Source organism: Perissodus microlepis, chromosome 15 (genome assembly GCF_051167445.1).
Source record: "Perissodus microlepis isolate ML-2025 ecotype Zambia chromosome 15, ASM5116744v1, whole genome shotgun sequence".
In the NCBI taxonomy this organism is placed as follows: Eukaryota; Metazoa; Chordata; class Actinopteri; order Cichliformes; family Cichlidae; genus Perissodus; species Perissodus microlepis.
In genome coordinates this window covers 16769738-16785587 of record NC_140475.1, presented here as the reverse complement: position 1 = coordinate 16785587, position 15850 = coordinate 16769738, and the positions used below count along the sequence as shown (strand labels likewise).

General features: G+C 37.8%; 1 protein-coding gene across 1 annotated transcript in view; it reads right to left on the bottom strand.

Moving 5' to 3' along the window:
* Nucleotides 1-15850, bottom strand: part of aven (apoptosis, caspase activation inhibitor) — a 41885-nt gene that overhangs the window by 7702 nt on the left and 18333 nt on the right. The window contains exons 3-5 of the mRNA XM_084952484.1: nt 1732-1802; nt 1364-1459; nt 580-889 (exon numbers count right to left, since the gene is read on the bottom strand). Coding sequence (XP_084808610.1) covers nt 580-889; nt 1364-1459; nt 1732-1802 — 477 coding nt within the window. The remainder of the gene's footprint in view (nt 1-579; nt 890-1363; nt 1460-1731; nt 1803-15850) is intronic.

The following is a 15850-nucleotide window of genomic DNA, read 5'->3' as shown; positions in this document are numbered from 1 at the left end:
AGTTTTTCTTGTAATACCTGTATTGATTTGAATGTTGCCTACGACACATGACCGTCATACAATAATAACTAAAAATGCTAGAATGAGCCCAATAATCTAAACTAAAACCAAACAGTTTCAACAATAAAAAACAAAAAAATCCACTCTGCAAATTAGCTGAAACTAAACTGAATTAAAAAAAAACAAAATATCAAATGACGTAAAAACAAAAACTAGTCAATCCAAAATAATAAAAAATAATAATAAAATAACTCTATTAAGATCTATAGCTATCGAATCTTTAGGTCCCAAAGTTTCACAATGGCCACTTTTAAGGTTAAACTGCTAGCATGCCATGTTTTGTTTACTCTTTCCAGTTAAAAGATTATGATCTCACACAAACGTCAAAAAGATATATGTTGTGCATGACAAAGTAAATATACAGTATATATTATTAATGAATTTCTTTCTTTACACTAAGCTAACTGAAGCTTACTATTCTCCACACAGACTCAAGAGCGACATTAATCTTCTAGATTTCCCCCAGGCTATCCCACATCACTCAACGTGCAGGGACAGACTATCATTAAATATACTTGCCATTCTCTGTAACAGCGCTCTCCATTTCTGCACCACTGACAGGCTCGTTTCCTACATCACCTGACACTGGTTTCTGTAAGTTGAGCAGCTTGTCCAGCTCTTCATCAGCATCATCCACCAGAGTCTCAGTAGCAGCAGCCGAGGAAGAAAGCTGTGAGCCTGAGCCCCCCACTGGGTTTGCATCCACGGGGACTTTCTGGCTGATGCTGAGGCTTTTTGAAGCTGTGGATGGAGGTGTGAATTTGGACATTTTTGGCACTTCCTGTTTAGGTGCTAGAGTCATACTGGGCAGCTCTACTGGTGCTGAGACCTGAAACATCAGGTAAAGTAAAAAAAACAGCTCTTGTCATCAATGATTCTGAGAAAAACACAAAGATACAGAAGCCATATTTTCTTTTTTCTCAGAAGGTAATCAACACAGTGTATAAATCTACTGAGTAAAAATAACCAGACATGTATCAATAAATACAAAAAGGTCAGTCTATTGTTTTAGTTTTTTATATATATACTTAATTTAACCTGACATGCCTCCATGCCATATCTTGCAACCCTAAATCCCGAAAAGTTGGGATGCTGTGTGAAATGTAATAAATGAATGCAATGATTTGCAAATAAAATCTTTTGTTCACAGAACACAGAAAACCTAATTTCTCCATATAAACATGTTTGTGGTTAAAGTTTACCTAAGCAACTGTGTTTCCTTCTTGCATAATTTGCATTTTCTCCTGAACTACACCCAACCACAGTGTGCTGGGCATCAGCTAACACTGTGCGAGATACTTGCCTGAATCAGCTCGGGCTCCAGGTCGAGTTTCTGATGCAAAGGCACTTCTTGAAGAATCTGGGTAAGAGCTGGGAGGTCCAAAACAATCCCTGCCATCTGGAGAACAAATGAGAACACAGACTGCAAACAAATGTTTGTATCTACAGAGTTTAGGTGAGTGAGAGCACTATCAGATTCAAAGTCTTCATAGTAAATGGATGAACTTGTTCTTTTGTCCAACATTAAGCACATGAACACTGTACTACAACAACAGTATGAATCTGATATCTTAATCGGAATATTCTTTATAACTGTAACTGCTGTGTATTTTAAAGACGTAAAACTCCATAAATCAATTTTAAAAAGGAGCAGTGGTGATATAATTTTACCTGACTGATATCAAGCTGGTCCATCTCCCATTCTTTTTCTTCTGCAAACCGGAAATGCGTGAACGAATCCCCTGTGAGAAAACGATGCACAGAAACAAAACGTTTTGGCGTTATGACCGCAGCAGTGTAATCCCCAAACTATCTGTTAAAGCTAAAACTCACAGACACATTCACTTTAGTATTTTTTCACACAAACACAGCTCCTGCCTCTGCGGAGCTTGTGCAAACCAACCGAGTGGCCTTCATGTCCACAATGTCTACGATGTTTTTCTCTGGAAGGCAAAAGCTTTGTGTAAACTCTTGATCAGTTTGAGCGTTACAGCAGAGCTAGTCTGCTTTCGCAACATTACCGGTCTGAGGGCTCTTGTCACTACAAAGACGCTGAGGATGTATTATTAATAAGCGCACAGCAGCGGTGCCACACACTCAGCAGACAGATGAACAAATGAGAAAACCGTCAAGATGAAACTTGTGTTGTTTGAGTGTAGCACAGCGCGCGAGGAGCACCTGAGTCAAAAAACAGCATCCAGAACAACAAGGACACATGTCAGATGTGAAGCACCACTCTTACAGCTCCTCATTTTTGCATGTGGTTATTTCCACAATGTTCCAGGAGGATATCATTTTGCTGGAATAACAGGTCGCTTGTAGAAATTTTTACACTACAAAATGGAAGTCTTTCTTTATTCTAACTGAAATCTAAATATTCTTAAATCCCACAACATTTTCATCCTTCCTTTGTGAAGTAAAGAATGTGGGGATAACTTAAAAGGAACAGCTCATCTGAGATAACGCAACACTTAGCAGAACTAGGACACATCAATTAATCAATGAAAAAAGTGCTAAAACCATCAAAAAATAAAGTTAAAACAAAAACTCCAGAGGGTATAAAGAAGTCTAGTTTAAGTTTATTCCACTTAAAGGAAAATTCAAGGTTAGACACCTGCTAGAGATTTTAGTGTTAAAAATGCCAGAGAGAGGTCTTGGAGAGAGTTCTGTCTGATTTATTATACACATAATTATTCAGAGAAGATATTAGGGACAGGATGAATGCTGAGGGGAGTGTGGTATAACAGACCACTTTATATTTTTTCTCTTTTTACCCTTTTAAGTTTACATACTGGCTAAAAAAATGAACTGGATGACAGATTAAAATATGCTTGGTTGCTAGCAAAAAAAAGGTTTCATGCAAAAGTAGCACAACTGGCAGGCTCCTGTGTACGCAACTGTTTTTTTACCTGTAAATGTCCATTTAAAAGCATTGCAACCAGGATACAATCAGCCAGCTTAGCATAAACAGTAAAAGGAGGAAAAGGAAGCAGTTAACCTGGCAGCAACTTGTTGCTAACTAACATGTTACAGCTACAAACACAGAGCACCCCTGCAGACAGGCATGCTTCAAGCCCCTCCCACCACTAGCAGCTGAACACATGAACAGCAGAACAACAAGCTTGGCAAAGCATCTTAAAGCCTGAAACCCAGGGCTTCATAAAATAAAAATATTTCTGAGGTCAGTAAAGCTCTATTTCAACAACAAAAGTATTTCAGTATTAAACAATCATAAATGTTGTACACCCTTAACATTAGCTGTTTAATTATTAGCAATTACCCATATTTTCCATCTGTTAAATAATGATTAAGGTTTTGTATTTTCTTATTTATTTCTATTTTTATTTCTTTAACTTAGTTTGAAATTTCAATTTCAGTAAGTTGCAGTAAGTAAGTTTGCTTCTTTAAGTTTAGTTTTAGTTTAGTTTTTTTGCTCGTTGTAAGTATCATTTTATGGGCACTGGGCTCCGTCACTGGAGACAAGATTTAAGAAATCAGTATAGGTATTACAATAAAAACAGACCTTTTTGAAAGCAGTTGCCATGCAGCCTTGTAGACTGTGGTCCACAAGACTAAAGTTTCAATAAACACCATCCAAGCCTCAAAACGCAATTGTGATGACAATTTTTACACACCTAACAAATAGAAAAACTAAGGATATAAATAATTTTGTATTTTTATTTTGTTTTGTTTTTTACACCTATGTCTAATTAAGAAGTAAAAAGCATTTGAGAACAGCTCTTAAGAGTGGGGTCTGTCTTGCAGTATGGCCACTGTGGTACTTATAGTTGGACCTTTTCTTTACAATATTTTTTCTGTGTAGTTATGAAATAGTAAATCATAATTTTGTAAATCATCTGAAATCATTGACAGATAAATCAAGCAACCCTGGGATCCAGGAAGTTTTCAGCAACTTCTAAAAAAATTAAAAAATTATATACATATCATCAATAATCATAAAAGTATGATATTGAAAATGAATCAGGTGATATTGGCCTCAAGTACACAGACTGTGGTCAGTCTGCCACACACAGATGGACAGTCAGTGGGAGATCTGACAGAAGAGCTGCAGTCAGATGCAGCTTCGCACTTTGTTATTCTGCCCTCTGCATATTGTATTATGGACACTCTGCCTTCAGGTGTGACCATTAGCACCATCTGCAGTTGTCAGTGATTTGTCGTTCAAGAAGCAAAAGGAGGTCAAGAAGGAGAAAATGCAGGAGGGCTTTTTATCTTCAGGCTGAGTCCCTGCTGTCAAACAGGGTGAAGAAAGATGAGTTATGAAAAGGAGCATTACCGAGGTTACAATGACAGTGAAGGAGATGGATTAAAAGAAAGGAATGGGAATGTCAGCTTTATGTGACGGCCGTTTGAGAGTACCTTTATGTTGAGACAAAGATTTTCCCCTTCACTGGGAAACTGTGAGAAAATAAGGTCGGGATTTGGTAGACGAGAAATCGAACCACATCGCTGCTGGCATCTTAAACAGATCAATGATCATTTGCTAAAAATATTCTGCTAAATCAGAGGAAACCATTGCTCAGTGATAAGATCAAGAAACAGCTGCCAGAAATGAATCACCAAGCTGTGAGCTGAAACTCAAATGAGCTTTGCTAAACTATCTATTAATTACATCATTTATATTTTTTTAAAGTACTCTTCACCTAACTACACAGGTCTACTGACCCTTTAAAACAAAGCTATGTCGCCATGCCATTGAAGAACTTTGTTTTATGTGTCTTCTACCTTTGAGTCTCTGTGCCACCACAACTGATCTGGTATTAAGTAATCAGCTTTAATTTATGAGATTTAAAAAAAAAATGTTTTAACTGCTAAGGAATTATAGCAATTTATATTTAATCAGTTATTCACCAGCAAGGCCACCATGAGGCAATGGTATCTACTCTGATGTTAGAATGTACCAAATTGCATAAATAAATCCTTTATGAGCTACATTTCAGACATATCTGCAGATAATTTTTAACTAGAAGTGATCTTCTGCTGTTTTTATTTCCAATTATTTAATTTTTTCCTATCATTTAAGGTTTTCATCACGGTTTTTAGGGCTGATGCCAGTAAAATTTAAGGAGCCAGTATCATTTAAGTATATATGTGTGTGTGATATATATACATATAAGCTTGTAATCTTAGTTGGAAATATCCATCCCCACCATGTGCTCAGCTGTGATGATATTCTACTAAATGCACCATAGAAATGGCTGCTGCTCCCTGAGCTCTGATCTGCTGAAGGTTTCTTCCTGTTAAAAGGGAGCTCTACCTTTCCACTTTTGCCAAGTGCAGCTCATTGGGTTTCTCTATATTATTGTGGAGACCACACCATACCTTCAGGTGGCTGTTGCATAAACTAAACTTAGGTGAACTGAAAAGCTAAATTTGTACTAAAACATAAAACTGTCCCTGGTCAGCACTCTCCCTCCTTTTCTGTTTCCTACTCTCTGTTTAACATCCCGTTCACTCAGTCTCCTTCAGTCCAACACAGAGATCTGCTGACAGTGGTAAGCTGCCTCCCTCCTACATCTCAAAGCCCAGTGTCCTCCTGATCTGTGTCCATGGAAATATCATTGCATGTAATTCAGAGGCACTGATACAACCATGGCAACTGCTGCCAGCAGGGATGAGAGAAACTTCTGTCAAACCTCCATAAGACACAAAAAGAGGAGGACGACATATAAGCGAGACAACGAAGAGAATGAAAAAGGCAGACTTTTCCTTTCTGCTCAACTTCAGTACCCTGATGCTGTTTTCAGAGTCTAACATCTACAGGGAATGTGCCGCCTCAGATGTGTCACCCAGCAGTGTGAAAAACATGGCTGGTATTTTACTAAATACTGGTACTATGATTTAGTTCACATATAACAATAATATCTGGGCTTCATTTGAAAATTTTTAGCTGTACTAAAGCTGCCACAGTGAGCTTAATTATTGATTAGTCAATTAATTATCTTGCCTTTTTAGTATTTTCAGAAGTGAAAATCCACAAATAGGAAACATTTAGTCAGTTTTGCTTGAAAACATGATTTAAAGGCTTAACTAAGTTAAAATAATCAATAGTACAAAATGCATTTAATTAACTGTTTCTCAAACTCAGTGCTGTAAACGGTTTGAGTTTTGACGTTTTCAGGTTCCGGACGGAGATAAAGTATTTCTGATCAACCAAACTTTTCTTTTCAGATTAAACAACTAAAGTAATATACCAAACCTATATGTTGCTGTTCACTCTAAAAGCTACTTACAGAGATGCACTGATTGCAATTTTGTAGGCCAGTTTCCTTTTTCCCCGCCCTGCCTGTAACTGACAGCATATACAAACAAAAATAAACTTTTTCCTAAATGTAAAATGTTATTTTCATATTAAAATATATGATTAAACTTTACTTTCCCCCCAAACTGCAATAAGTTAGATCATTTACCAGTATGTTTATATGTCTACCTTTTTTTTCTTTTTACACTCTTAATAAATAAATGATTTTCCTCATAATAGTTTTGATTGTTTGCTGATACCGAGGCTGCCGGTTGGTCGCTAGCTCTGAGCTCTGGCTTGATTTAGCATTAGCTACTTTTCGTTTGTTATGTTTTATAAATGCCCATGTGAGGTTTTTTGTTATGTTTTTTGTTTTTTTACTTACAGCATTAAGGATTTTAAAAACTTAATTTAGGCAAAATGAATTAGCTTTAATGTAACACTTTTCTATCAGATTTCTGCTTTCTTCTAATCTGTAAAGTAGATTCATTTATGAAAGTAGAGGTGTGGTAATTGTCCGTCCTCTAAAGCAAACCCAGAAAATTTATATAAATCTGATTGTTATTTTTGATTGTGTAAGATATTGACAACACTTTTATTTATTTATGTATTTACAGTTATTCTTTCAAAAAATTGATAACTACTATTATTACGGTATGAAAACTGTTAATACTTTCTTCTGTTGAACTGTGGTAGTACTTACGTGTGGGCGAAATAAATAAAAATTAAAGTATAGCCATGTGATTGTTGGGAAACAAGAGTAAATATTAAATGAGCTGCAGGACATTTTTAGTCATCTTCAATGTTTTATGTTTTACTGTGTTATATTTAATCGGTGAAAGATAAATTTAACTTTGGAACCTTTTCTTCATACTGTGTGGAAATTCTGTTAAATGCCATGAACCTAACCCATGCCAGCACATATACCCTCACTATACACAAATGATAAAAGATCAATTCAAAGTTCAAATGATTGTCTAAGTGTCTAAGTAAACCTCGGTGAGTTATTCTCAGAGAATAAACACTGCTTCACTCATACTGTGTGCTAAGTGGCTTAACTGGCATTGTGTAACTTTTTGTATAATGTGGTATCCTGTCTCTTGACATCTTGCTGGCTGAACCCCATTTTAACAAATGAGGTTTTCTGCTCGCAACCGCGGCTTTGCTGAGCTATCTATGGCCCACTCTCATCTTTTATATCTGGGATGTGTTGTTCGCTGTCGTTGGCTTAGCTCCTGCCTTTCTGTTCCACTCTGCTCTTTTCCTGCTCTACTCAACGCCACTCTGCTTTCACCTCACCGCTGTTCATCTTCACCCATCTCCTGAGATATGCTCAGTGTGACAGTCGAGCTTTGGTACAGTCATGATAAAGACAGGCTACGCTGGTTCTCTGTCACCTGGTTATAAGCACGATGAGGAAATTTGTATAAACTGTAACACGACTGCAGCTTTTCTAACCTAAAAGTCACATCAGAGAGTGGTGTTTTAGGACTTTGAAATGTATTTCTTTATTCATTTAGTTTGTAGCTTCTCCAATCTGTTTCTTTATTCTTTTTTATATGATTTTATATTAAGTGTATTCTTGATACACACAGCATAAGCAAAACAAACTATTTGAAGGCATTTCCATGATCCCCGTTAAACTGGGACAGAACTCTTAACATATGTTTTTTTATGTTCAAGGTTACTGTGGTTGGTTTTGTGATGCATATTATTCACATTTTTAATGAAGGTAGAAAAATGTTAGTATTAAGTATGAATAACTAAATAAAAAAATAATACAAACATAAATTAAAAATGCTATTTGATCAAGAACAAGCTTTTCTATATTATTTAATGTCAATACATCTTCATTTTCTGACTATATGTTCATATATTTAGTGGTCCTAACCTTAGTACCTTAGTCTAAAGCAGGAGACTTTCAACTAGGTGAAAGGAAATGAAATTTCATGATATGGATCATATGGCAGCTGGATAGCATAGTGGTAAGACTACGCGCCTTTGGAGCGGGAGTCGTAAGTTCGGTCCCCATCAGTGGGGTGTGTAAGGGGTTACATGAATAGGATGAGGGACCTATGGAATCTTCTATACGACAAAACGACTAGTAGCGTACTCAGTGTTACAACATAAATCAAGTTCTTCCCTGATTGATGAGGTACAATACACATGCTATGGCAAAGGGGAGCAAGCACGACAAATAAGAGGGGAGATATCATCATCACCCCAACCCGAGATTGGGTACCACAAGAAGAAGTGTGAAAGGAACTGACTTGAAAGATATTTTCATGGCGAAACCTGTACAGATCCTCTGTAGCTGGTTACCAAGTACTTGCTACTAATATCACAGATACAGACAATCATCAAACTAGTCATATAAAACGTGCTCTAGCATTAAGAGATAATCAGTATCCCCTCTACCCGTTGACAGCTGAATACAATCATAATCCCACAAATGTCCTGGCTTGTATTGCTTTCTGTGGGGCCCTCCAGATGTTACCTCATCTGCCTAAGCAAGCCAAGGTATCCTACCAGATGACATGCAAACACTCACACCCTTGTTAACAGGACCACACCTTATGTATATAGTCCTCTTCACCAACCAAAATCGGCTCACTGTATAAAACTGCGGTCCCGCCTTAACCTTGATTACTCTTCTTTGCTGGAGCAGTGACTGGCTGAACAGAAACAGGAGGGATATGTAAGGAGATGCAATACCACTGTTCAGTCTCCACTAACACTTGCAGTGAAATGTTGACATTTTATGTGACTGGAAGAGGAATACACATTCCCTGCTCGCCCTTCTGCCTCCATTTGCTACGAGAGTAATGGTGTGTGATCAGTGAATGATTACTTAAACTGGCTGTCGTGGCAGATCCTCACTTGATAAGAGAGGAGATAAAGCAAGGCAGCTCATAAAAAACTTAAGAGCAACTGAGTGTTGTTATTATTATAACAGTGACAAATCCCATGTGATATGTCTTTGACAGTGCTAAGGGAGACAGACAGAATGGGAAATCTAAGTAAAGAAATGAGAGAAAAGGGCTGAAGAAAAATGACATCTAAAAGGGTGAAAAATGAGATGCACAGATTACAGAAAATGTGCAGGAAATACCGTTTAGAGAAACTCCAATTTGCGATGTGTGAAGCTGATTGTCTTTCTGAGAGCCCCAGCACCTCCAGCATGCTCCCTGTCACGCCTTTTTAACCAAACCAATTAGCCCAACGTGACATGGCGCTGAAACCCAACTACGCGTCGATAAATCACTGTCTGCGCTAATTGCAATTAAAATCCCGAGCAAACCAGGCGAGACAATAAAGAGGGCCGAAGCTATTTACTCTTAACTTTTAATGGTTATTGTGTGAGGCTGTGTTTATGTCAAAGTCATATCAGAAGAGCTCCAATCCACTCGAGGTTTCGTTCTCATTAGGCATGTATTTTCTTTGGCTTGTTTGGAGGTAAGAGGCTCAAGCTCGAGCACTTCTCTGCAAAACTCATCAATCACATTTAGCATTTGATGTGAATCTAGTTTAATTATCCCATCACTTTCTTTCATGGACGTTATTAGGTAACAGTAAGTGCTGTTGTTTTCATATTTTTATAAAATGTGGATGCAGTTGGAGAACACACAGGGTTGTTCTCCTGTGGGCCATTTCAGTCTCATAACCACTCTATACATTCACATGCTTACAAGACGTTGTAGCTGTATTTGAGGAGATTGAGTATGTTTTATAATCTGTAAAGAAAAACTCCTTTTTAGGAAAGACGGATCATTTCAGTAACTCTAATGTAGCACTTTTGTCCTTCATGTGCTTTGGGAAATTGGTGAAGTTGTGCTAAAAACAAGGGAAAAAGTATACTCTGATAAAACATCCACTTAGCAATACATTATCTTCCATGAAGGTCATAATGTTCAGTGGCAGGTATTTTATCATTTTGTCCACAGATATCGGTGAGGATAGGCTTACTGCATAATGCAACACGACAAATTATATCCTGCCACAGAGGTGAATCATTACTTCTGTAGCAGAAGTGGGGAAAAAAAACATCATGTCAGAATATCGTGATAGTTGCCCATGGTAACAGTGGTATCTAAGGTTTGGCACAATGTTAAAATTTTCCAGCTTTACACAGACATTCCAACACCTGTACACTGCCAAAACTGGCAAGCAAAACAATCAGGAAACCTCGCAGTTTAAAAATGAACAAACGAGGGGGAAAAGTGTGGCGGAATCAGAGAATAATAAAATGCAGTAGGTAGCTCACGACAAATGTGTTGGACACAGGAGTGGAAACTTCTACATGTTCTATTTCACAACAACTCTCAACTCAAACTCAGTGCAATGGCAAGGAATGAGGCCCTAGCTTGTAGCTCCATTCAGCAGTGGTGCTGAATTAGGCCCCAGTTGTGCAAGCTTAGAGACTGGTCGGTGACAATCTGCCAACCACCAGTCACAAGAGTAAAATGTGAATTCCCCTAAAGGTTGGCAAATGGTTGATGAAGTGCCACTCTTTCACTTGTACCTACTCAGCTCCACTCTATTGATGGCTTTGATCATTTTCCATTACAATTGAGGACCACCTCAGTGTGCTTAGGGTCATTATAGCAACATGGCCGAAAGTTGCATGATGTCATTTGGATGCGACACATGCCACAACAATGGACGACATCGAGGTGATGGTATGGTGAACCAGTGTTGTTTGTTTGTTTGCAGACATTTGCCTCATTTGATTTCTGTGAAGGAGACGTTCTCATGAGTCATTGGCCAGTCCATGGCATTGCTCAATCTGTGGCATGCAGTCTGTAAATGTCCCATTTTCAGATCGGCACAGATCTCTTGAAACCCCGGCTCAGTAGGTCCTAAAAAAATAAGCACTTGGTACCAGGTATTATCACTAATGGAAACCTCTAAAAATTTAGTTGAGTTATGTAGGTACCAGTGAAAAAGGTGAAATCGGATTGAAGAACTTTCACCCTGAAAGTAAAAATTCGCCCTACTGCTGCAGCCAACACGTTTCAAAATCCATAACTTCAACTTCGATACTGCTTGGGGAATAGCTGGGGGCAACAATATACCCGAACCGAAGGGCAAACATCAATAGTCAATATGTTTAGTTTAATCAATCAACCAAACATGCTGGTATCGTGATTACACAAGATCTGCTAACTTAAGAAGAATACTGAACAAAGGCTGCAAATGTGTACTTATTCACTGTTTTTTGGTGCTTAGGAGGGTTTTACATTTTATCATTTTTTACTCAGCTTTAGTAATGTGACAAATGAGCTCTCTAATTTGCTTCCCCTCTGAGAGTTTGTTCTTTTTAACCACAACTTAATTAACTTCCATTCACTTTTTTTATTCTTGATAAAAAAGCACCATGCATCATGTCTTTGGTAGCTGTGATTCTGGTAAATCAAACTGGCCAGGGAATGTCTTTAGAGCCCCCGGATGTGTTAAAAATGGTAGTATTGTCTTTCAAAACAAAGCAATACAAAATGTTCCCGTAACAAGGTATTTTGTTCTACTTATACACTAATCCCACTCAGCTGGGTGCACTGCTAGAACTGATTTCAAAGGGTGAAATTGGTTCAAAATGTATAAAGAGCCACAGAGCCTCACCAAGACCAATAATAATAAAAAAAAAAAGCTGTGCAAAAAATTGGCCGGTTATCATAAACAAGAAAATGATTTATCAGGTTCATCAGATAATATTTTAGGTGTCTCAATCTGCTGTCAATAAGAATCTAAATAAATCGCAGGAAATTAAATAAAATGAACAAAAACCTGAGAAAGATCTATAAGCACGACAAACTGATACATCTTTTTGTTTAGTTCAGTTCTAAAATATTAAGCTTTGTTACTGGCATTTCTTCTGTTTTTACATATATAAATATATATAAAAAGACAGTCTGAGGGTCAGAGAAGATAAGAATAATACACCCACTAGCAGCTAAATAAAGACCCGTGGACTGCCTTAAATAAAGACTAAACTGCCAGAAAGCACAAATGTTTCAATCCTTTGAAGGCTTGAGCGGATGAAATGTGACAGCCGCCGCAGATCTTAAATCCAAACAAGATGTCCAGAGCAGCCACACCAGTTGATATATTTGCTTCAGAAATCCCAAGTTCGGCCTTTCTTGTAGTAAAGTCATCAGAACTGTCCGTGTGTGACTGAATCATGACGCTGCAGTCTCATTGACGCAAAACACACGCCACCACCTGCTCTCTGTAAAGATGCACTTAAACACAGAGTCATTCATTGTAATGCACAAAGATACATGAAAGATTTCTGTTCACTGACAAAACTGCTGCAGTGAAAAGCGTTTTGGTGTGTTTTATGACGTTCCTTTTTTTTTTTTTATCAGTAACAATTATGTTTTAAATCACTGGCATGTGTTGTCAGAGTATGTTTATCATTATTACTTAATTAGCTCCCTGATTTGCTTTCCTCTCTTATCTGCCATTTTTTGTGAGTTCCTTCTTTGTTACTGCATGTTGGTTAACTTTCACTCATTTGCTAAGCACCACCACAAGTGACTCCAAGTCACTGTTTTAAATTTGCAGGGGGATCCATTCAGAGCGCCTGAGGCTTCAATAAAAATATTGATATTTGGGGTCAGAAGAAAACAATACAATATGCTGGGTATCAATATTTTGCCCAACTTCTATTCAGTGGTGCATCACTCTTGATTTCGTGTCAACAAGAATGTGTCTGCATTATTAGGTCAGGGTTCTGTTCCCTTGCAGACTTGGACAGAGGCAGCTGTGGACACCGTGGTGCTTTTATTATACTAGTTTTCAGTCTAGTGGGAATATCCAAGTCATGTATTTGTAGTTTAGTGTTCTCCTGTAGCGTAGTGTCTACACTTGGTCACACTAAGGCGAAAAAACGAAGATTACATTTTGTCAAAATTGTAATGATTCAGCAAATAATTCTACTAGCCAATCTATCTGTGGTCACACCTTGGTGCCTTTTTGTATACGTCTTTGGCAACACAGAGGGACCTAACATATGCATAAGCTAAAGAGATTCACCTGCATGCACTCATCCAAAAAAAGCAAACAGGGTATAGTCAGACAGCAAAGACACACCCATAAGTAAAATGCTGCTTGGTTGAAAAGCTGCCTTTAACAGTGCGGCGACATGAGACCTTGCCCCAAGCAAGGAGAAAAATCATCTATAACATTACAACAACAAAAAGTGCACAGAGAGTGGCTTACAGTTCTCATTTCATTGGATAAAAGTTTGCACATAAAGACTTCTACCTTCATCTTCATTGCAGGAGCGAAGCTAAAGGGCCAACATTGCCAGCTGTTGAATGCCTCCTGAAGAAAACACTGTACAAGACTGCAGTTCTGGTTAAATACTTTGAAGCTTACCAGGGCAGTGTCTGGCTCTTAAATACATGATTACGTTAGCACAACCGGACTTTGCGACAATTTAGTTCTATTACTTCACCACTAAGGGATTCGACTTAAACAGCCATGTTTCCGGGTTAATCCATATTGAAACATTCAAAACTTTGAGCCTTAATAATAATTTTGGCCTCAACCGCTTTATTCAGAAGTGATCAAATCAAAAACTTGGAGGAGATAAAGGCCTCTCGGATTACACATGCAGAGTGGTTTCATCATGGAAATCAAGACCTTGAGAAGCCACATCCACAGGAAGGTAACATCACATGAGAAAAGCCTCACATTAACAAAAGTCACAGTCACTGCTAGACATCTTCCACTGAAGACCATTATAGGAAGATATCAATTAAGAGGTCAAAGTCTACTCAGTGCAGCAGTAAAAAAACATTTCATATTGATTATTTGTAGCTTGTCATGCATTAGTATAAATGCATTAGTTATTGACGTCTTTATCTACACACCCACATGGCACAATACGACCAGGTGGTCACAGAAAGGTAAGGAGGTCAGAATCAATTAATTAGTAGCCAAGTAAACAGCTTTTACATAAGATTTTATCTTTCTGTTGATTTATTACAAGAATAACCTGTGTACTAAAAATATGTTTCATATATTAACCATAGCACTTAACAACTACTACTCTCCATTAAAGAGCATCTTGTTCTTGTTACCTCCATTCCAGACTGAGATTCATATGCAAAGGTCAGCTCTTCAGGACTTCAGAGAAATGAGAGCAATAAGTTTTCCTTAGGGGGTAGTATTTAGAAAGCTCATTTATAAAACAACTCATCGCATAATTTTGTTTTATACATTATTCACTCTGGGGGAAGACTACATCTGAACTAAGCAGTTATAGCTGATGTTTGCTTCCAGAGAACTGGTTGCACACAGATTGGTTTTTGCTTGAACAACAACCAATTTGACCGGTAACAAATGCAACAGTTGGTTGGCCACAGCTAATGAGCGGTTTGAGCTGACATTAAATGTAAAAATACATAGCTTCCAAACAACCAGACATGTTTGGAAGCTATGCATCTAATGGAAAGCTTTATATGCCAAATATTATCACTGGCGCTCTTGTTATTTACCACAAGATAAGCAACACAGTGTGGGAGGTGTGAAGCACATCAAGCAATTATGTTTAATTGAAACAGAATCGCACCATTAAATGACTAATTTGCTTTTTATTTTTTGAAACCACACTGGCTTTAAAATAACTAGCTCGATTTGGGGGAGTTAAAGGTTATTTTACAATGTTATTCTGCCACTCTTATATGTCATGTGAGGGCAAAAATCTATAGTCAACCTATAAATCAATATTTTGACAGCTTCAGATGCTGTCCACAGGTAACACGGTTGTCAATACATTAACTTACCGAGAAAATAGAGAAGTTTTCTCTGCAAGGACATGAGAAAGCTTCATACATGCAATACAGCCTTGACCTTTAAGCATTTCCCAAAAAAGCTGCAAAGGTCCTACATAGTCAGATCAGCAATTAAACGTCCATGGTTGTTCAGTCAACTGGACTGGGTTCTTGCGCTTTGTAACATACAGAGTAAACATTAGCAGCAAAGGATAAGAATATTCTGGAGTTCAGTTTAAGTTATCTGCAAAGGCTTCCAGGAAGGTGAACTTTTTTTCTTGGTCCGTTTACCTCAAGCACAATTAACTTAGTCTCAGTATAAATCACTGGCACACCATGACTGGGCACAAACATAAAATACACCACAAGCACTGAAAGAATGAACTGTCATCTAATCGTTGCATCGGCTTTTATCCTGTGGCAAGAGAATGAGCCCGAAGTTGCTCCAAATGACAACCAAGAACCTTGTGGGAGTTTCAGTGCCGCTGATGCATGAAGTACTGTGTGAACAGGTGCAACAGAAAGACAGTTAGGCGAGTTGAGAGGTGCTACATAAGCCCTATACAGGTTACACAAGTCATTTCATCTTGAGGGAGCTCATCTCAAGTACAAAGTAAACATTAAACAAACTAAAGGGAACACACAATATACTTTTAAAAACCTGCTTTTGCTCCCTTTTCAAATTTTCTTTTTCACTTTTTTCCACAAACGTATATGACTGATAATCTTCAAATACTGTAAGAAGCAC